Source organism: Mustelus asterias, chromosome 29 (genome assembly GCF_964213995.1).
Source record: "Mustelus asterias chromosome 29, sMusAst1.hap1.1, whole genome shotgun sequence".
Taxonomy (NCBI): Eukaryota; Metazoa; Chordata; class Chondrichthyes; order Carcharhiniformes; family Triakidae; genus Mustelus; species Mustelus asterias.
This window is the reverse complement of record NC_135829.1, coordinates 6,033,213-6,056,370: the sequence shown is the minus strand read 5'-3', so window position 1 is coordinate 6,056,370 and position 23,158 is coordinate 6,033,213. Positions and strand designations below refer to the sequence as shown.

Sequence of the window (23,158 nt, the reverse complement as noted above, 5' to 3'; positions counted from 1 at the left end):
TCAGCCAGGAAAAATAATAAGTTGCTAATTGATACAGACTCCCAGTAGTAACATTGGACTGTTGACCTGCCCGACATTAGTTGATCTCAGAGCAGTAACGAAGTGTTACCATTTTTGGGATAAGCACCATAGAAAGCATTCTTTCTGGTTGTATCCCAGCTTGGTATGGCTCCTGCTCTGACCAAGACCGCAAGAAACTACAATGGAATGAAGCCCAGTCCATTATTCAAACCAGTCTCCCATCCATCGACTCTGTCTACACTTCCCGCTGCCTCGGAAAAGCAGCCAGCATAATCAAGGACCCCACACACCCCGGACATTCTCTCTTCCACCTTCTTCCATCGGGAAAAAGATACAAAAGTCTGAGGTCACGTACCAACCGACTCAAGAACAGCTTCTTCCCTGCGGCCATCAGACTTGAATAGACTTACCCTGCATTAAGTTGATCTTTCTCTACACCCTAGCTATGACTGTAACACTACATTCTGCACCTTTTCCTTTCCTTCCCTGTGAACGGTATGCTTCGTCTGTATAGCGCACAAGAAACAATACTTTTCACTGTATCCCAATACGTGACAATAATAAATCAAATCAAATTTTCCCTGCTGCCATCAGATTTTTGAATGGACTTACCTTGCACTAAGTTGATCTTTCTCTACACCCTAGCTATGACTGTAACACTGCATTCTGCACTCTCTCCTTTCCTTTTCTATGAACGGTATGCTTTGTCTGTACAGTGCGTAAGAAACAATGCTTTTTATTGTACACTAATACATGTGGTAATAATAATACAAATAAAATGTCGAGGAGGTGGGAATGCTCAGATCTCTCACTCTGACCACTAGTCAACAAACCAATCTGTCCCTCTGGAATTTGGAAAGGGATAGCATCCGATATGGCTCTAAACCGAGTCAAACAGCTGACCATCATTTAGCGTTTGGGGAGAACAGTCATTCAGGTGTCCAGCCGGAAGACATTTGGCCTCGAAACTATCACAAGTCAATCCTTCAAGACTGGAGCAGAATCTGACTCAGACAAAGGGCCACAACAATCCTTGGGAACGGAAAGCTATATAAACAGATCAAAGCATTAAACCACCAACGCATGTCTGGTAAACCAAAAAACAACCAAAGCACATTTCCTGCAACCTGTGGCTTCACACAGCATTGTTTTGCTTCAGATATACACAGTCCAAAGATGTGCGGGTCAGGTTGATTGGCTATGCTAAATTTCCCGAGTGCCCCGGGATGCGTAGGTTAGTGGGATTAGCGGGGTAAATACATGGGGTTGTAGGAATAGGGCCCGGGTGGGATTGTGGTCGGTGCAGACTCGATGGGCCGATGGCCTCCTTCTGCACTGTCGGGATTCTATGATATATTTGGGTCGTCATAAAGGCGGTTACTATAGACCAATAGCTTTCACCTCCCTGGAGCACAAGAGGCACAGGTTCATTCTGAAATAAAAACAGAAGGTGCTGGAAAATCTCAGTAGGTCTGGCAGCAACTGTGGAGAGAGAGAGAGGAACAGCGTTAAACGTTTTGGGTTTGTGAGAGTCTTCTTCGGGACAGATCTGTTCTTTAAATACAGATGACAAAGCTAACATGGCAGACCCTGGGGAACATCAGGAATCTCATCTCCTGCTCAGTGTGGAATGCAAAGCTTCAGATAAATACCAATCGAGACCGCAAAGAGAAACAGATGGGTAAAGAGCAGCGACTTTTGACTGGCCAGCTAACTAATGAATGATTTTGCAACCTTCCTCACTCCTGGCAATGTCCTGCTTCTCCGAGAGAGTTCTCAAAGCAGTTGTTCCCCTCAGCTAACTGACGCACAGTGGGGGCAGATCCCGCATCCACTTTGAGATGCCTGTTTTCCAGCTGTTGTGCGGAACAGGAGCTGATGACATTTTTAAGCTGTGTTCTCAGTACCTTAACACATAACCTCGCAGCATCTAATGACCCGTTGTACCTATAATTAGCACCTGACATTTCCCCTGCAATGATATGCAGCGGTGCAGGAATTTCCACTCCCTGCCATGCCCCTCCCCAAAGCTGGATTGAATTCACCTGCACACAGCATTGGGAGTTTACAGTCTTTACCCCTTCAGAGTGCAACACAGAAGTTTGGGCAGGCTTTAAAATTAGGTGTGAATGCAACTTTTGTGTCCGACAAATTTTTTCCCCATCCACTTTATGCAGCCTCTGGGATTCTACACATAGCCTTAATGTTCCTTTCTGCTCACAGGCCCAACATAGAATTCCTACAGTGAAGTAGGAGGCCAATCAGCCCATCAAATCTGTACTGAATATACTCCACAACCCCACGTTTACCCTAGCTAGTCCCCCTGACACGAAGGTCAATTTGGCATGGCCAGTCATCCTAACCCGCACATGGACGGCACGGTAGCACAGTGGTTAGCACTGCTGCTTCACAGCTCCAGGGTTCCGGGTTCGATTCCCGGCTCGGGTCACTGTCTGTGTGGAGTTTGCACATTCTCCTCGTGTCTGCGTGGGTTTCCTCCGGGTGCTCCGGTTTCCTCCCACAGTCCAAAGATGTGCGGGTTAGGTTGATTGGCCAGGTTAAAAATTGCCCCTTAGAGTCCTGGGATGTGTAGGTTAGAGGGATTAGCGGGTAAATATGTGGGGGTAGGGCCTGGGTGGGATTGTGGTCGGTGCAGACTCGATGGGCCGAATGGTCTCCTTCTGCACTGTAGGGTTTCTATGATCTTTGGACCGAGGGAGGAAACCGGAGCACCCGGAGGAAACCCACGGAGACACGGAAAGTGTGTGCAGACTCCACAGTGACCCAAGGCCGGAATCGAACCCGGGTCCCTGGTGCTGTGAGGCAGCAGTGCTAACCACTGTGCCAACCCACATTTACATAGAACAGGAACAGAACAAGGCATCGGCTGCAGCTCTGAGGATAGCTCGCTTTGCCTCGAAGTCAGACGGTTGTAGGTTCGTGTCACACCCTTAGAAAGTTGAATGAAACAATCTAGGCTGACACTCCAGCACGGAGGGGGGGCTGTACTACCAGAGGCTCCACCCGAGATGTTAAACATAGCCCCTCCTCGTTGTCGTGAGTAGGTAAGAAATTCTATGGCACTAGTTTGAAGCCATGATGCGGTCACAGTTCTGATCTTCGGGTAAGCGTTCTCCAAGGCGGCCTTCCCGATACACAATGCAGAGTCGCTGAGCAGAGACTGATAGCCAAGTTCCGCTCACATGAGGATGGCCTCAACCGGGATCTTGGGTTCATGTCACACTATCTGTAACCCCCACCATTTGCCTGGGCTTGCAAAATCTCACTAACTGTCCCGGCTGGAGACAATACACATCTCCTTAACCTGTGCTTAACCCTCTCTCCACTCACATTGTCTGTACCTTTAAGACTTGATTACCTGTAAAGACTCGCATTCCAACCATTTTGTAAATTGAGTTTGTGTCTTTATATGCCCTGTTTATGAACAGAACTCCCATTTACCTGATGAAAGAGCAGCGCTCCGAAAGCTAGTGGCTTTTGCTACCAAATAAACCTGTTGGACTTTAACCTGGTGTTGAGAGACTTCTTGCTAATTTGAAGAGCAGGGGAGTTCAACCCTACGTCCCGACTGCTATCATAGAATCCCTACAGTGCAGGAGGCCATTCAGCCCATCGAGTCTGCACCGACCACAATCCCACCCAGGCCCTATCCCCACAACTCCATGCATTTACCCTAGCTAGTCCCCCTGACACTAAGGGGCAATTTAGCATGGCTAATCCACCTAACCCACACATCTTCAGAGGTTGGGTAGAAACCGGGGCACCCGGAGGAAACTCACGCAGACACAGGGAGAATGTGCAAACTCCAAACAGAAAGTGACCCAAGCCGGGAATTGAACCCGGGTCCCTGGCGCTGTGAGGCAGCAGTGCTAATCACTGTGCCACCCCATATAACCCTCAATAAAAGTTAGGTTGATTGGCCATGCTAAATTGACCCTAGTGTCAGGGGGGTTAGGAGGGTAAATATGTGGGGTTACGGGAATAGGGTCTGGGTGGGATGTGGTCAATGAACACCTGATGGGTCAAATGGCCTCCTTCTGCACTGTAAGAATTCTATGATTATCTGCTCATTATCATATTGTTGTTGGATCTTGCTGTGCACAATTTATGTTATTATAGTGATTACAGGCAGGGATTTCTGGCTCTTCCTGCCGGCAGGATCTTCTGGAGCAGCTGAACTCGACATCGCATCACCCCCTCCCTCCCCCCGCCTGCATGGCTGGTTCCCTGGCAGAATGGCTGGCAGGCAACACAAATGGCCATTGCCTTGAACAGGACTGGAAAATCCCTCTGGTAACCAATGTGAGCCAGCTCCACTGTGGCGAAAGCGGTCGGGCAAGGACTGGATAATTCTGGGTCCACATTTCAAAAGTACTTCATTGGTTGTGAAGCACCTTGGGACGTGAAAAGCACAAATAAATACATTCTTTCTTTCTTCCTTCATCTGGTTGGTCCAGTAAAACTCTTTTTAAGGTATCGATTCCACTCACTCGAATTCTGGAATAATGAGTCAGGATAAGAAGGCACCATTCCAAAACGGATATAGACATACCTGGAAAAGTTGGATTCAGATGCTGAAGACCTGTTAGCTCATTTGATCTCATCCTTCCAGGATATCAACCCCATCACCTTCCCACTAAAGCAACCAGCTGCTTTTGAAGGAGTCCAGCTGTTTATAAAGAAATACTTCCTGCCATCTGTCCTCAGCTTGTCTTCCACAACCAAAATCTGGGTCTTTTTTTCCTCCTGCTGTCTTAGCAAATTTCAAAGTACTTTTTGCCGAGTTTACTTACTCTATCCATTAAAGGAAGGTTAAAGTTAAAGTTTATTTATCAGTCACAAGTAGGCTCACATTCACACTGCAATGAAGTTACCGTGAAAATCCCCTAGTCGCCACACTCCGGCGCCTGTTCAGGTACACTGAGGGAGAATTTAGCATGGCCAATTCACCTAACCTACACATCTTTGGACTGAATACTGAAAGGCCCGGATGGAGTGGACGGGGGAAGATGTTTCCATTCGTGAGAAACTAGGATCCGAGGGCACAGCCTCAGAGTAAAGGGACGACCCTTTAGAATCAAGATGGAGGAGGAAATTAGTGGCATAGTATAGCCAAGACTCAGTAGAATGCGAGCGCATCAGAAAGATTAATGTTCAGAAGAAAGGGTTGAACAATGGCTTTGATCCCCTCTTCCTCTGCCCCATTAAGGAAGAGCTGACGAGAGGTTTGCAACATGAAGAAGTTTTTTCCAACTAATTGTTCCAAGCCTTGCACTTTTTTTGAATTTCCCAGGAGCTTGGGGAAGTCGATAGTTCCCTGTTGCTTTCTCCATAGCAACGCCGCAGTCAGAGACGACTTGCCAATGAATTAGCACCCTTTCCTCCTCTAGAACCATTTGAAATTTGGTATTCTTGCATTTGTCCTGATGAGGGCAAGACGAAAAGCTTTGGCAATGTGCCCATGTCTTCAGCAATATTCTAACTGGCAACTGTTAACTTAACATAATATCAGGATTGTCACTCGACCAGTGGCTCCCACCTGGTGTGCTGTAAAGAACTTCTAAATGTGTCGCAAAAAACGATTCAAAATTCATGTAATTAAATTAAAACTAATCTTCATCCTCAGCTCTGTGGTCGGCTTCCACAAAACTGACGAATCTCGGGCCTCCCGCGCAATTTAAAAGTTTTTTTGTATTAGTGTCACAAGTAGACTTACATCGACATTGCAGTGAAGTTGCTGTGAAAATCCCCGAGTCGCCACACTCGGGTGCCTGTTCGGGTACACCGAGGGAGAATTTAGCATGGCCAATGCGCCTGGCCAGCACGTCTTTTGGACTGTGGGAGGAGGCTGGAGCACCCGGAGGAAACCCACGCAGACACGGGGAGAAAGTGCAGACTCTGCACAGACAGTGACGCCTGGGAAAGAGTCGCACTTGCATGGTTTAGATTTTTTACATCGTCTTCATGCGTGTGGGCCTGACCAAAGTGCATGTGCAAAAAATAAAAACTCAAAGGGTGCAAAAGCCCTGGGAGAAGTGAGAGAGACAGAGAGATGCAAGAAAAATGGCATATGCTGTTCTGAAAATTAGAATATTGAAGTCATGCCAATAACTTGTATCTGTAGTTATTATTATTAATTAGGATAAACCTTTAAGGACTGAGGCGAGGAGAAATTTCTTCACCCAGAGGGTGGTGAATGTGTGGAATTCACTCCCACAGATAGTAGCTGAGGTCAAAGCACTATGTGATTTCAAGAAGAAATATAGCTCTTGGGGCTAACGGGGTATGGGAGGGAAAGCAGGATCAGGATATCGAATTTGCTGATCAGCCATGATCATAATGAATGGCGGAGCAGGCTCGAAGTGCCGAATGGCCTCCTCCTGCTTCTAGTTTCTATGTTTATCACAAGTGCCTTTGGAGGCAGAGATTATAATGCCATTTGAAAGGGGCCTCCATATGAAAAGGACAACTGTAAAATGGAGCAAGGGAACAACAAGAAAATGGAATTAGTAATTGTGACCTCCAGCTAATCGTCTAGCATGAATATAATGGTCTCTTTTGGGCTGTCATTTATATAATATTGATCTCATTGAAGTTAGAGGGAAATATCTCGAATTGCAGGACTATCGGTTGCATAGAATTTTCTTTAACAAAATGAACCTACTGCATACAACAGATAGCAGAAGGTCATGCTGCATAGTATTTACAAAAGGATCATCATTTTCTTACAAAGTGCCTAAGCAATGTCAAATGTAATACTGGATACTGAACTGACATCTGCAAGGGGATTGGACAGGAGTATGGAGCACCAAAGAAATAAAAGGATTTTGAGCGACACGGTGGCGCAACTGCTGCCTCACAGCGCCAGAGACCCGGGTTCAATTTCGACCTCTGGTGACTGTGCAGAGTCTGCATGTTCTCCCTGTGTCTGCGTGGGTTTCCACCGGGTGCTCCAGTTTCCTCCTACACTTCAAAGATGTGCTGGTTAGGTGGATTGGCCATGCTAAATTGCCCCTTAGTGTCCAAAGATGTGTAGGTTAGGCGAATTGGCCATGCTAAATTGCCCCTTAGTGTCCAAAGATGTGTAGGTTAGGTGGATTGGCCATGCTAAATTGCTCCTTAGTGTCAGGGGGATTAGCAGGGTAAATACGTGGGGTTACAGGGATAGGGCCTGGGTGGGATTGTTGTTAGTGCGGGTTCGATGGGCCGAATGGCCTCCTTTTGCACTGTCGGGATTCTATGAAATGCAAAATTGCAGCTCATGCACTGGAAAGCAGGTCCGAAACTCTGACTGAAGGGATTTTACCTCAACAATTTATGGTTGTACATCACTGCCTTTAATGGGGATAAAGGCAGTTTATCCCCAGGCCTTTCCATAGTTACATGCATAAGATGGGTATAGAGGGATATGGGCCAAATGCGGGCACTTAGGATTAGTTTAGGGGTTTTAACAAAAAAGCACGGCATGGACAAGTTGGGCCAAAGGGTCTGTTTCCATGCTGTAAACCTCTATTACTCTATGAAAGGTAACACTGAGTGGAGACAGGATAAAATAAAGCAATGGGAAAGGAATCTCATTTAATTGTTGAAAGAATAGCTTTTTAAAGCTTGGAGAGTTAAATGAGGCAAAGTGGCTTAGGACAAGCGTGCTGGAATTTAACGGCACAATGACTGAACAAAGCGGAAAGACAGAATCGAGGATTGGCTTCAACGCGTTAGAATCTCGGACATTTTCTCTTCCACCTTCTCCCATCGGGAAAAAGATACAAAAGTCTGAGGTCACGTACCAACCAACTCAAGAACAGCTTCTCCCCTGCTGCCATTAGACTTTTGAATGGACCTACCTTGCATTAAGTTGATCTCTCTCTACACCCTAGCTATGTCTGTAGCACTACATTCTGTACTCTCTCCTTTCCTTCTCTATGAATGGTATGCTTTATCTGTACAGCACGCAAGAGACAATACTTATCACTGTATCCCAATACACGTGACAATAATAAAACCAAATCAAAAAAAGATTCAGGTCACCATTTTGACTTCAGAATTTCAGCAGGACAGTGGTAATAATCATTACACATTGAAGCAATAGGCACAGTACAGCTGCAGACTAGATCCCCGTGGAAAAAGACTAGGGAAAAAAAATGCAGCACAGAAATAAACTCAGATAAAGAAAACCATCTGAAGAAACAAAAAAATAGTTTCAGTGCAGTGATAAAAATAGCCACTTGTATTTAAACCCCATTTATAATGAAAAGGGAGATTTGTGAACCAGACTGGAGCTGCTTTCACATGGTAGTCATAGGATGCTATTGATTTGGACTGAGTGACTAACAGTGCAGAAATGCTCGGACCCTGTTGTGAATGTTGTTCTTGTGCAAACTAATTGTTGTTCCTTTTTGGACACTGAGCACTCTGGTTGTCCAGGAGAAGCCACTGAAGGCAAAAAATGTGTTTCAGACACATCAATAAGGCTCTGTACTAAGCAATTTGGCAGCGGGGCGTACAGATGGGGGCCTCGCGACAGCTTCCTCATGAACATTTCCAGTTTCCTTATCATCAGAATTGCAGCAAAAAGATTAAGAGAGGCTCAATCAATGGCTTGGTACCACCATGAACTGAACAACCAGAAAGGCCAGATTAACAAGCTATGGAAATATACAGAGGCTGCAGTTAGATTTAACCCTCAATTCTACCACTGCGGATGAAATGGATGATTTGCAGTCTTCCTGATTTCAGTTTTCCCTCGGGATTCCTCTCTTACTCTCTGTAAGGGATGGATTTTTCCCGATGGTATGATTTCGTGGGCATCATCTGAGGACAAGCGCCCATTCTTCCTGTTTGAGCCTAGACAACAAAGGGTGGCAGGCTATTCAACTGTTGAGTATTGGTCACAGCCGAGGCTGCTCCTGTCTACACATGCCTCCTCCCCAGCCGGCAGCATTGCATGCTAATCAACATACGAACACGGGCTGATTCTCCCCTGGTCCTCGTGCATAGAATCCCTGTAGTGCAGGAGGAGGCCATTCAGTCCATCGAGTCTGCACCGATAACAATCCCACCCAGGCCCTATCCCCGCAACCCCACATATTTACCCTGCTAATCCCCCTGACACTAAGGGACAATTTACCATGGCCAATCCGCCTAACCTGCACATTTTTGGACTGTGGGAGGAAACCGGAGCACACGGAGGAAACCCACGCAGACATGGGGAGAACGTGCAAACTCCACACAGACAGTGACCCAAGGCCGGAATTAAACTCGGGTCCCTGGCGCTGTGAGGCAGCAGTGCTAACCACTGTGCCACCGTGTCGCCCAGAGTGGACTTACCTTGCATTAAGTTGACCTTTCTCCACATCCTAGCACTGACTGTAACACTACATTCTGCACTCTCTCCTTTCCTTCTCTATGTCTGTATAGCTTTGTCTGTATAGCGCGCAACAAACAATAATTTTCACTGTATGTTAATACACGTGACAATAATAAATCAAATCAAATTAGAAGTAAAACTGAATGGACCATAATCGAAATCTGGGACTTTTCTGATCTGTGCCACAACAAGCGGTGCACGTATCAACCAAGCTAGCAGAGTTAAACTCTTCTTAAAAGTTATTTAATTAAAATTTTTCATGGAAGAAGCAAGCAATTGCTTGAAAACAAATTTTAAACAAAATGTGGGTTCTCCTCTCTGCCACTTGGCCGAAACTCCTCAGAAAAATCCTTGAAGTTGATCATAAATGATTCCATTTGTTATTTTTCACCAAGATAGATTTGTCTATCATCAACTCTCTCCAGCAGGGAGGATTACAAGAATTCCTTTCAAAAACAAAAATCAAAAAGAATTTGTTGTGACCATATCTTGTCCTTGGAGTGGTTTTTAAAACACACGCATATACCAGTGATCAACATCCATAAATATTTAATAACTTTCATTTTTAAACTGCGGTTACACTGTAACTCCTTCAAAATGCAATCTCCGTCTGCATAAATTGCTCTATCAGCTAACAGCCTGAAAGAACATCTGTACCACTGCGGAACATTCTGGACTATTCTCTTTATTACCACCCTGCCTACTGGCAGTGGTTTCGATCGGACTGCGTTTCCGAACAGCCTTCAGGAGACAGTTTATCCAAACAGTGAGAGGTCACAGTGTTTCTGCAAGTGGGAAATTTTGTGGCTTGACCCTTGAAAGTTTATAGTCTTTTAAAGATTGCAAAATAATCTGTATTCAAACAAAAACCTAAAATCCGGTCTTCAGAGGATTTAGACGGTCCGTGAATAAGGAAAGATGGGAGTTTTGGGAAAAACAGCAAAAATTATGAAGGAAATTATTTGAGACTGACAAACGCATCCTTCTCATCTAGTGCAGCACTGTATTCACGAATGTGTACGCAATAGAGGATGATCAGAGTTTTGGAAGAGGAGAGTTAAGTTTCTGCACATATTTGTGTTTAAGGGGTGAAATATTAGGTAGAGAACACTGCAAATTTTCAGGCATTCACTCCGCCAATAAAACCCGACAGAAAATCTTACATTGTTCGAAGTGTCCCCTCTCCCTTTCCTAAACAATGACTTCCACAGGTAGTGGCAACCATACAAAATATGATCCTTCGTGTGAAAGCATACACAATGAACATCAGTGGGCTATGAGATTGAGAGACTAGGTTCAACCCTGCTGTCAAGCGGCAGAACTACTTTCAGAATGTGTTGCTGGACGGGTGATGAGGGAATGGGAGAACAAGCTCATTTTCCCCGAAGGCCAGTTGGAGGACCTCTAAATGTAGCCCAAGTATAAGCTTTCAGAGGTTAGCTGGACACCTTGAGGGGCATAGATCAGCTAGATAGTCAATATCTTTTCCCAAAGGTAGGGGAGTCTAAAACTAGAGGGTATAGGTTTAAGGTGAGAGGGGAGAGACACAAAATAGACTGGGACTTTTTCCTCTGGAGCGTAGGAGGCTTAGGGGTGATCTTATAGAGGTCTATAAAATAATGAAGAGCACAGATCAGCTAGAGAGTCAATATCTTTTCCCAAAGGTCGGGGAGTCTAAAACTAGAGGGCATAGATTTAAGGTGAGAGGGGAGAGATACAAAAGAGTCCAGAGGGGCAATTTTTTCACATAGAGGGTAGTGAGTGACTGGAACGAACTGCCAGAGGCGGGTACAATTCTGTCTTTTAAAAAGCATTTAGACAATTACATGGCTAAGATGGGTATAGAGGGATATGGGCCAAATGCAGGCAATTGGGACTAGTTTAGGGGTTTAAAAAAAAAGGCCGGCATGGACAAGTTGGGCCGAAGGGCCTGTTTCCATGCTGTAAACCTCTCTGACTCTATGACCTTTGGACCTGCACTCAGGTGAGTCAGTGTTTTACTCCTTTGTGTCAAGGAGGAGGCCTTATGAATGCAATTCTACATCGTCATGTAGGAGATCACCGGATAGCACCAAGGAACAGGTCACACTCTCCACAGTTCACGACTCCGGGGGTAAAAGTTGCACCTGAGGTGTATCTTCCAAAATACTCAAGCAGTTACTGGTACGCAATCAGTTAATCAGTCACATACACCGGTTAAACACTGGTTAAACGCCAGAGAGGTTGGTACAATTCTGAAACAATAAGCACAACCTGAGATTCAGCGTAACCCACCCGACCCACTGGCGCTGCGTAAACCAGACCCACCTCGGAAACAGGATCCACTTTGGCTCGGGTTCAAACACCTGAAGTCGTCCCGCTGCTGTTATTTCAGCCTTTCCCTACAGCAAACCCAGATCAGACAGTTCAGCCAATGCAATATAATTCAATGCTTCTCATCCTGAAACTCAAGAGGGTTGAAAATGAACCAGCCTCACTTGAAATGACAGACTAGTCTCGGAGAGTATTCTCTGGGGTTATGTCGTAGTCTCAACAATGATGTGTCTAAAGCACGACAAAACAAACGTGTTCCCTGCTTCATTTAACTGAAGTTCATGATTCAGATACAATTTGCACCAATTCAAGATACTCTCAGTTTTCTCATCTCATCTGAAGGTGTTGCTGAGGTAAGGTTTCATAAACACCCTTTTCTCAAGCCCATGATCTCATTTTTCATACATGAGCTTTGGCAAACTCTGCTACGCTGCTCGACTGAGTTAGGTTCAATCCTCGCTGCCCATGTACTTTCCGGCAAGTATCATTATCTATCTCGCTGAGGGAGCCATCAAAGTTGATGTTTTCCCTCAGCAAACCTGTGCTTTCAAGCAGGAATGACTGGATAGCAATCAGGAGTGGGAGCTCTGGACAATTTTCCCCATCACTCACTTCAGGAGAGCAGAGGTTAATTGCAGCACCACTGCTTAGTTGAGATCAGAGAAGCCAGCACCGAACAGGAACTGAATCTGGGACTTCCCTATTCTGTCTGACTCAGTTCTCTCTGCTCGCCAATTCAATGTCCGGGGCAATTTGCTTCAAACGTTTTAGGCTCGGCAATAGTCAGTATTTGTGAAAAAAACATCAATTAAAATCATTAGAAACCAGCTTCTACGTACATGTTGTCACTTTCAGGGCAGAAGACGGAAAACAAAGAGTCCAAAAGAGTCAATTAAAAAAAAGTAATGAAGAGATGAATTTGATGATTAAGCACCCAAGGCCTCCACAATGCCACAAGTGAAGGCTTCACACAAATAATAACAGGAACATTTGGCTTGAGTCACCCAGTAAAGGGAGTAGAAGACATCATGCTTCCAGCTAACATGAGGCAGCACAACAGTCCCCTGTAGGACGGTAGACTTATCAGCCCATTGGAAACGGGAGGGAGACCTGCAGTTAGCGACAAATCTTCTCCAGGACAGGCTGAGCCCCAAGGCCTCAGAGAGTAGCTGCCGTTTCATTCCCTTTGCAAGTCTAAGTGGCACCTTCCATTTCAGACTGCTGCAGCTATGTGAACAGATGCTGATGCTTTCATAGTCAATCATCATTTCAACTGGATATAGGGGCAGGAGAAAGGGGGGGGGGGGGTGGAAAGAGAGAGAAAAAGAACAAATTAAATTCTAAAAAATTGTTTCATTAAGATTTATAACTTGACAAAGCTTTCATAATCTAACCCTATTGGAAGATTGAATATTAGAAACTTTCTGGTTAGTTTAAAAAAAAGATCGCACCGGAGCGAGACGTCCTGTGAGCTGTCCCTCTAATTCCAGCATTTACTCTAATTCTATGCTCTTCAACACTATCTTCTGCACCCTCTCCTTTCCTTCTCCCCTTTGTACTCTATGAACGGTCTTAAGGTTTATTTATTGTCACAAGCAGGTTTACATTAACACTGCAATGAAGTTACTGTGAAAATCCCTTAGTTGCCACACTCCGGCGCCTGTTCGGGTACACTGAGGGAGAATTTAGCACGGCCAATGCACCCTAACCAGCACGTCTTTCGGACTGTGGGAGGAAACCGGAGCACCCGGAGGAAACCCACGCAGACACGGGGAGAACGTGCAGACTCCACACAGACAGTGACCCGAGGCCAGGAAATCGAACCCGGGTCGATGCCGGGGGGGGTGGCACGGTAGCACTGCTGCTTCACAGCTCCAGGGACCTGGGTTCGATTCCCGGCTTGGGTCACTGTCTGTGTGGAGTTTGCACGTTCTCCTCGTGTCTGCGTGGGTTTCCTCCGGGTGCTCCGGTTTCCTCCCACAGTCCAAAGATGTGCGGGTTAGGTTGATTGGCCATGCTAAAATTGCCCCTTAGTGTCCTCAGATGTGTAGGTTAGAGGGATTAGCGGGTAAATATGTCGGGATATGGGGGTAGGGCCTGGGTGGAATTGTGGTCGGTGCAGACTCGATGGGCCGAATGGCCTCCTTCTGCACTGTAGGGTTTCTATGGGTCCTTGGCGCTGTGAGACAGCAGTGCCAACTGCTGTGCCATCCCTATGTTTTTGACTGTACAGCGCGGAAGAAACAATACTTTTCACTGTATCCCAATATATGTGACAATAATAAATCAAATATCCAACATTTTTCCCCCTACACATCTGGTTTCAGCCCCAATCTGACAACATTTTGAAAACATACAGATGTTAAATTTTAAAACAATGTTCCATTGTTGTGCTTGGAGTCTATTAACAATAATTCCCCCACCACCAAACACTACCACCCAACCCCCCAGGATGGAATCAATTTCTTGCAGAGGGTAAGTTCCATAGGTGTCAGCCTTCATGCTGCACCTCACCCAAGGACCTAGTGCATTTGTTTGAAGTTCTCATGGTTTCAAGTTACGTATTTGATAGAAAGAGAAACATGTGCGGACACCAGACACGTTCGGGTCGCCTTACAAAAGGAACCTGCAATCCTGCATTTTGATGCTCGTTTCTGCAGTTCTGGAGCTCGATTCCGCCAGGCTTATTTTCAGTGCATTCGTGGGATGTGGGTGTCGCTGCCAAGACCAGTGTTTATTACCCATTCCTAATTGCTTGTGACAAGGTGGCTGGTGAATGACTGCAGTTCGTGTGTAGGTACACCTATCGTGCTGTTAGGGAGGGAGTTCCTGAATTGCGACCATTATGACATGGCACAAACCACAGGCTGTCACTCATTTTACACGATCCGATCAAACAAGTGGAATTCACTGCGTTGTGTGTTTTGCTTATTTTTTTGCACGGCGGCACAGTGGTTAGTGCTGCTGCCTCACAGCGTGAGGGACCCAGGTTTGATTCCCAGCTTGGGTCATTGTCTGTGTGGAGTTTGCACGTTCTCCCCGTGTCGGCGTGGGCTTCCTCCAGGTGCTCCGGTTTCCTCCCACAGTCCAAAAGACATGCTGGTTAGCTGCATTGGCCATGCTAAATTCTCCCTCAGTGTACCCGAATAGGCGCCGGAGTGTGGTGACTAGGGGTTTTCACAGTAACTTCATTGCAGTGTTAATGTAAGCCTTACTTGTGGCACTAATAAATAAACTTTATTTATTTCATTCTGGTACAACACTACGTATACAAAATGCTGCTAGTGGTTCCGATGTGAAACATTGTTTTCATTAGCAATAACATTTCTTTCTGAGGGAAATGCAATAAAAATAGATGTGCATGCAGGAAACCTTCCTTAATCAAACCTCCCAGCATCTCTGTAACGCTATAATTTTCAGGGCTTGGAAAGGAGTCCCAGGATTCAAACATTTAGCCTTCTGAGAGATACAGTCAAGTGTTGCACTCTGAGTTATTCAACGGCCATCATATTAGGGGTGGAGGTTGAAACAGGAAATATTAAGGAGATTGTTATAAATGGGGCGACATAGTGGTTAGCACTGCTGCCTCAAAGTACCAGGGACCCGGGTTCGATTCCCGGCTTGGGTTGCTGTGTGGAGTCTGCACATTCTCCCCGTGTCTGCGTGGGTTTCCTCCGGGTGTTCCGGTTTCCTCCCGCAGTCCGAAAGACATGCTGGTTGGGTGGATTGGCCATGCTAAATTCTCCCTCTGTACCCGAACCGGCGCCAGAGTGTGGCGACTAGGGGATTTTCACAATAACTTCATTACAGTGTTAATGTAAGCCTACTTGTGGTTGGAGAAAGGAATGTGGGAGTGGAAGGGTTTATCTGCCCATTGATGCACCATAATCATGCTAATCATCGTGATAATCATCTTTCGGAGCTTTCATGTTGTATCTGTAAGATAATTGTGATCCCATGTTGCACCACACTGCCCCAGAGCCCATACTCACTGTACAAATAGTACACTGCAAACAATTGTGTGGATAGTTTTGAATATCAAAGTAGAATCACAGAATCCCGACAGTGGAGGAGACCGCCATTCGGCCCATCGAGTCTGCTTTCTGAGAGAATATTTTACCTCGGCTCTCTCCCTGTAACCCCCTCGCTAATCCCCCTAACCTACACATCTTGAGACATGAAGGGGCAATTTAGCACGGCCAATCCACTTAGCCTGCATATCTTTGGAGTGTGGGAGGAAACCGGAGCACCCGGGAGGAAACCCGTGCAGACACGGGGAGAATGTGCAAACTCCACACAGACAATCACCCAAGGCTGGAATCGACCTTAGATCCCTGGTGCTGTGAGGCAGCAGTATTAACCACCGTGCCGTCCCAATTAGGCCCAAATTTAAGTGCCAAACACAGATTTCCCAATCGCCTCCAACACTCTCTCAAATCAGTCTGAAGGGTCAATACAAAAATTGTTCTTTGATGCCTAATATTGTGTCCTCACCTGTCAAGTCGGCTTACTAAGTCACGCACTGTGGCAATGAGATTCTCATTATTTTGTGGGTTGGATAGAATAATACCGTGTAATTTCCTCATGTAGGAATCAATGGTTTCCAGCGTAGGTGTCTCTCCAGAACCTGCAAAAACAAAGGGGAAACTTCCACTTATACTAGGATTACAGCAGTATCAGAAACAGGTAGGGTTGCTCTTTTGTCAATTGTCTCTGCATTCCTTCCCTGAAAGAATCAGAACCTGCTGGGATATCCTCCGTGGCTTCCCCAAGATGTTCATTCACTAACGAGAAGTACCTGCAGAATATTCAACTATCCGAGTTCGGCCTAACCAGCTTAACATCCTGCTCCCTGCTGGTGTTCACACATTCCCAGCAGAAAAATTATTCTGCATGGACACCTGATGGGAATAGAATCTGGTTTTAATGTGAAGCACTTTAAGCTTCATAGCTGGAGAAATGCCCTGTTGACATTTAAGGTATCCAATTATATTTGCACCTTTAAGAGGGGCGGCACGGTGGCACAGTGGTTAGCACTGCTGCCTCACAGCGCCAGGGACCCAGGCTCAATTCCAGCCCTGACTCATTGGCTGTGTGGAGTCTGCACATTCTCCCCGTGTCTGCGTGGGTTTCCTCCGGGTGCTCTGGTTTCCTCCCACTTTCCGAAAGATGTGCGGGTTAGGTTGATTGGCCATGCCAACTTGCCCCTTATTGTCAGGGGGGATTAGGAGGGTAAATACATGGGATTACGGGGATAGGACCTGGGTGGGATTGTTCTCGGTGCTGGCTCGATGGGCCGAATGGCCTCCTTTTGTGCTGTAGGTTCTATGCAAGGAGAGAATTGGAAAATAAAAATACCCTGTTAAGTCATGCTAGGATATGGGTTCAGGAAAAAGATAGCAATTTGAAAAATAAGCTTGTAGATCTCTACATTAGTCAGTAATAAATAACAAACAAGCAAACATATGACATTGAACCGTTGAAGGCTATAATTATTACAAAAACCACTCCTAATATAGTGGTTGGAGGTGCACAGAGTATCTTACCAGTTTATTCCTTTTATTCTCCTCCCCTTTAGTCTGGTTAAAGCTGGAGACTCTGCTGTCAAGGAATCATGACGGGAATCTGGGGTACCCTCTAGGAAAACACACGCATCCCTTCTCCTTCACCATTTGTGTCCTGAGAAGCAAGTTTCTGTCGGAGCCACTTGCTGCCACCTTGTTAACATCAACGACACAACGTCTAGTCTACTGTGGCAGCAATCCACGAGCAGTAAATATACTCGGTTCAATTTTAACTTTGAACATGCAGCTCCCACGAGATCAGGTTAGTCACCTTCTGAAATCTTGGCACCATTACAGACACTCGATATAGAACAGCCCATTCCCAGGGCAATCCTAAACTCCAATTATTCCTATGACTTTCAAAGTACAAAGGATAACCTAAATCAGACCTTGCTTTCAGTGTAACTCTAGCAAAGCTGCCTTGGACTCAATATTTTGGACTCGTAACATTTTTTCAATGGATATTCCCAATTTATCAAAAGGGGCATAGGTTTAAGGTGCGAAGGGCAAGGTTTAAAGGAGATGTACGAGGCAAGTTTTTTTTTTTACACAGAGGGTGGTAGATGCATGGAACTCGCTGCCGGGGGAGGTAGTGGAAGCAGAAAGAAAGAACAAAGAAAATTACAGCACAGGAACAGGCCCTTCGGCCCTCCAAGCCTGCATCGACCATGCTGCCCGACTGAACTAAAACCCCCTACTCTTCTGGGGACCTTATCTCTCTATTCCCATCCTATTCATGTAATTGTCAAGACGCCCCTTAAAAGTCACTATCGTATCTGCTTCCACTACCTCCCCCGGCAACGAGTTCCAGGCACCTACCACCCTCTGTAAAAAATCTGCCTTGCCCCTCACATCTTAAACCTGTGCCCCCTCGTAATTGACTCTTCCACCCTGGGAAAAAGCTCCTGACTATCCACTCTGTCCATGCCTCTCATGATCTTGTAGACTTATATCAGGTCGCCCCTCAATCTCCATTGTTCCAGTGAGAACAAACCAAGTTTCTCCAACCTCTCCTCATAGCTAATGCCCTCCATACCAGGCAACATCCTGGTAAATCTTTTCTGTACCCCTCCAAAGCTTCCACATCCTTCTGGTAGTGTGGCGACCAGAACTGAACACTATATTCCACTATACTTTTGATGCTTTGACAAAGGGTCATCTGGACTCGAAACGTCAGCTCTTTTCTCTCCTTACAGATGCTGCCAGACCGGCTGAGATTTGCCAGCATTTTCTCTTTCGGTTTCCTCAGTAACTTGCTTTTCTCCTTTTTTTACTCTGAAGGTGTTTATTCCTATTGGGTTGCTTCCTTTAACAGTGACAGCTGTTTGATATTGTGCCTAAGTGACGATACCACTTGTCTGTCCATTGTTATCTTTGTCTGAAACAGATGCACTTTCCATCAAGAATCTTTGCTTAGCAATCAGCAGAAACAATTTGTCTGATTTTCTTACCCCTCACTCATATAGGGACATAAAGACCCAGCCGTAGTGCCACAATATCTATCTTGGCGTCAGACTGGAGGTTGAATTTGGGAGACTTCCTCACTTTGCATGCCTCAGTTCCACAACTAAACCGGCAGAATAAGTCTCACTTTGCCAAAACTATACCGTGGTCTCCAATGATTCAAACCATCTTCATTCTTTGAGCAGAAAATCCTCAGCTTGCTGCTGGGGTTGGACGACCAATGGATCAGTCTGGGGAATCTACATAAATGCACTGGCCTCGCCCCTACACAGGACACACATTGCTCAAGCTTGTTCCCTTTGCCTCTCTTATGAGCAACCCTTATCGTGACAATTGCAATCGGTACATCAAGTGGCATGAAGAATGCTTGCTACATTTAAGTTAAAGTTTATGAGTCACAAGTAAGGCTTACATTAACACTGTAATGAAGTTACTGAAATTCCCTCAGTCGCCACACTCCAGCGCCTGTTCAGGTCAATGCACCCTAACCAGCACGTCTTTCGGACTGTGGGAGGAAACCGGAGCACCCGGAGGAAATTTCATAGGATAGGAATCATAGAATCCCTACAGTGCAGGAGGAGGCCATTCGGCCCATCGAGTCTGCACCGACAACAATCCCACCCAGGCCCCAGCCCCATAACCCCACATACTTACTCCGCCAATCCCTCTAACCTACGCATCCCGGGACACTAAGGGGAAATTTAGCACGGCCAGTGCACCTAATCCGCACATCTTTGGAGTGTGGGAGAAAACTGGAGCACCCGGAGGAAACCCACGCAGGCACAGGGGAGAACGTGCAAACTCCGCACAGACGGTGACCCAAAGCCGGGAATCGAACCTTGGAGCTGTGAGACAGCAGTGCTAACCACTGTGCCACCATGCCTCCCCATTTATTTATAGATTTATTTTCTATTTTTGAAAAAGCTGGACTTGGAAATGTTTTCACCCTTCAAAGGTAAAAGTCTATTGTTCTAACTGGAATACCTGGCAATGGGACAGTGGCAAAACTTGATGTCAGTGCTTGCCGCAGGGTGTCCAAGTGCTGCTGAAGGACAACGTTCCTGTTTCGTTCCTGCATCACATCAATCTCTAGCTTCTCGACCGCTGTCTTCATGCTCTCCACATGTTTCTGTAAGGCTGCGTTTCTTTCTTCATATTCTATATTGGACTTCCTCAGCTGCCGGAGTTCCCTTTCTCGAGCTGCACGTCAAGAGAAGCAAAATGATTACATTTTGTACTAGGGATTTAAACTACAACACATAAGAAAGCAAGCAATGAAGACAAGCAGATCACCCATGTGTTAAAACAGCAGTTATCCCCTGTAAAGGGAGGCGATGCCGAGTTGTATTATCATTAGACTATTAATCCAGAAACTCAGGAAATGTTCTGGGGATCCGGGTTCGAATCTCGCTATGGATGACAGAATTTGAATTCAATAAAAAACATCTGGAAATAAGATGACCATAAGACATAGGAGCAGAATTAGGCCGCTTGACCCATCGAGTCTGCTCCACCATTCAATCATGGCTGATATTTTTCTCATCCCCATTCTCCTGTCTTTTCCCCATAACCCCTGATCCCCTTATTCATCAAGAACCTATCTATCTCTGTCTTAAAGACACTCAATGACCTGGCCTCCACAGCCTTCTGCGGCAAAGAGTTCCACAGATTCACTACTCTCTGGCTGAAGAAATTCCTCCTCATCATGAAACCGTTGTCGATGGTTGGAAAAACCCATCTGGTTCACTAACGTCCTTTAGAGGGGCAAATCTGTTGTCCTTACCTGGTCTGGCCTACATGTAACTGTAGAACCACAGCAAGTGTCCTCAAATGGTCTAGCAAGCCACTCAGTTCAAGGGCAACTAGGGGTGGGCAATAAATGCAGGCAAAGCCAGCGACGCCCTCACATGTCTCACAAATGAATAAAGATGAATTTAAATAGCCCGGGTGGTGTGGAAGAGCAGAGGAACTTTGGGATAGGGGCACAGAACAAAAAAAAGCTAATTTAATTCTAAACCCAATCTCAAAAAATATGGAATATAAAAGCCAAGGTATAATGATGGACCCATATCGAACTTTAGGACTTCAGATGGAGCACTTTGGCAGTATTGGGAAGGATATTGAAATTTAGTGGGGCTGGGGGGGTACAATTCAAATCAACTCAGATGCTGTCCAGCAAGAGGAAATACAGATGCAAGGAGAAACTTGCAAGGAGAAATCCTGTCATTTCTCATTAGAATGAGGCAATATAATAAAAATGTTTAAAATTATGAACGATGGGACAGGATAGATAGATGTAAACTGCAGCTGAGGGGTCAAGACAAAGGCGATGCATCCAAGATTAAATGTGATATATTTCGAACAGATGTAGAAACATCTGTGCACATTGAGTAGAGGCTGTGGAATTCACTGCGAGTGTTAATGGTTGGAGCATACACTCAACGTTCAAGATTAGATTGGATAGGTTGGTGAATGAAAAAGAATTAAAGGGGTACTGTAGCAGGGTGGGTAAATGTGATTGGAACTATCCATTGAATCCCTACAATTAGACAGAGAGCATTGACCCATTTGGGCGGCACGGTAGCACAGTGGTTAGCACTGCTGCTTCACAGCTCCAGGGACCTGGGTTCGATTCCCGGCTTGGGTCACTGTCTGTGTGGAGTTTGCACATTCTCCTCGTGTCTGCGTGGGTTTCCTCCGGGTGCTCCGGTTTCCTCCCACAGTCCAAAGATGTGCGGGTTAGGTTGATTGGCCATGCTAAAATTGCCCCTTAGTCTCCTGAGATGCGTAGGTTAGAGGGATTAGTGGGTAAAATATGTAGGGATATGGGGGTAGGGCCTGAGTGGGATTGTGGTCGGTACAGACCCGATGGGCCGAATGGCCTCTTTCTGTACTGTAGGGTTTCTATGATTTCTATGATCCAGTCTACACCGAATCCCCGAACCAGCATCTTGACCCAGGCCCAGTCCCTGTGCCATCCCCGTAACACTGCACATTTAGCACGGCCAATCCACATAACCCACACATCTTTGGAGTGTGGGAGGAAACTGGACATCCGGAGGAAACCCACGCAGACACGGGGAGAACGTGCAGACTCCACACATACAGTGAACCAAGGCCGGAATTGAACCCGGGTCCCTGGCACTGTGAGGCGGCAGTGCTAACCGCTGTGCCACTTGGCTGCTCACCAGCACAGATAAATCAGGTCAAATGAGCAGTTTCAATATTTCAACTTCAATTTATTCCAGTGTGGAGCTTCGATATTATTTTCCCTATAATTAAATGCCCTGCACTTTAATATTAATGCTGGCTCTTCCTACCTTTGCTGTGGTCTAAAAATTCCTCAGAGAAAATCGGAATGTCCAACACGGATCGATCCTTCAGCTCGCCCTGCTTTTGTAAAATAAAATACAGAATCATCATCCATGTTTTATAAATCCAGGAAAATCCACCGCTCTCCCTCCTTTGTACCTATGTATATAACAGCATCAGACAGAAACCAAATCAAACAATATCCCACAAAAACACATTGGAACACATTCCACAGGTACTCTTGTAAAGATATTTACTACATTTTGAGACAAATTATTTTCTCTTCCCCCTCACCTCTCACTCTCCTACAATGTATTGGAATAGAAAGTTTGGCTGATCTTCCTGCAGGCTCTGCCTGTGTTACTCAGTAGAAGGCTTCCAGGAAGTATGCAAGAGTGGCCAGCATACTGCTCAGGAAGTCATTGATATCCCATTTGCCAGCCTCCTGCGGCACAAGTCAGCAATGCTGTGCCATTAACTCCAAGAAGCTGCATCGTCACTCATGATGGCCTTTTGGGGGTTGTTTCTCTTTCACTGCACCTCTCGGTGAAGCGTCATAGATTCATAGGAACCCTCCAGCGCAGAAGGAGGCCATTCAGCTCATCGAGTCTGCACCAACAACAATCCCACCCAGGCCCGATTACCATAACCCCACACATTTACCTGCTAATCCCTCTAACCTACACATCCCGGGACACTAAGGGGCAATTTAGCGTGGCCAATCCACCTAACCCACACATCTTTGGACTGTGGGAGGAAACCGGAGCACCCGGAGGAAACCCACGCAGACACAGGGAAAACGTGCAAACTCCACACAGACAGTGACCCAAGCCGGGAATTGAACCTGGGTCCCTGGCACTGTGAGCCAGCAGTGCTAACCACTGTGCCACCCAACTGCGTCCCATTTACAAAACCAAAGGAACATTAACAAAACATGAACACTGCTTTACAGCAAAGGCAAATCAAAAACTATTTAAAGGCAAAGGTAAGGAAGATACAGATTTCTGAAGAAAGAGAATTGTGCGTTTTTACAGAATTGTCACAGCGCAGACGGAGGCCATTCGGCCCATCGTGTCGGCGCTGGCTCTCCAAATGA

The 23,158-nt window shown here is 45.9% G+C and overlaps 1 protein-coding gene across 6 annotated transcripts in view; it reads right to left on the bottom strand.

The window, feature by feature from the left end:
• hmg20a (high mobility group 20A) overlaps positions 1-23,158 on the bottom strand; it is a 164,056-nt gene that overhangs the window by 93,200 nt on the left and 47,698 nt on the right. For 2 of the 6 annotated variants that reach the window (XM_078199989.1, XM_078199987.1), the window contains exons 7-10: positions 22,071-22,143; positions 19,735-19,950; positions 16,217-16,349; positions 9,942-12,995 (exon numbers count right to left, since the gene is read on the bottom strand). In XM_078199989.1, the coding sequence (XP_078056115.1) occupies positions 12,992-12,995; positions 16,217-16,349; positions 19,735-19,950; positions 22,071-22,143 (426 nt within the window). In that variant the 3' untranslated portion in view covers positions 9,942-12,991. Of the gene's footprint in view, positions 1-9,941; positions 12,996-16,212; positions 16,350-19,734; positions 19,951-22,070; positions 22,144-23,158 lie in introns of those variants that run through there. The other 4 variants (XM_078199988.1, XM_078199991.1, XR_013495671.1 and 1 more) reach the window with 3 other exon arrangements.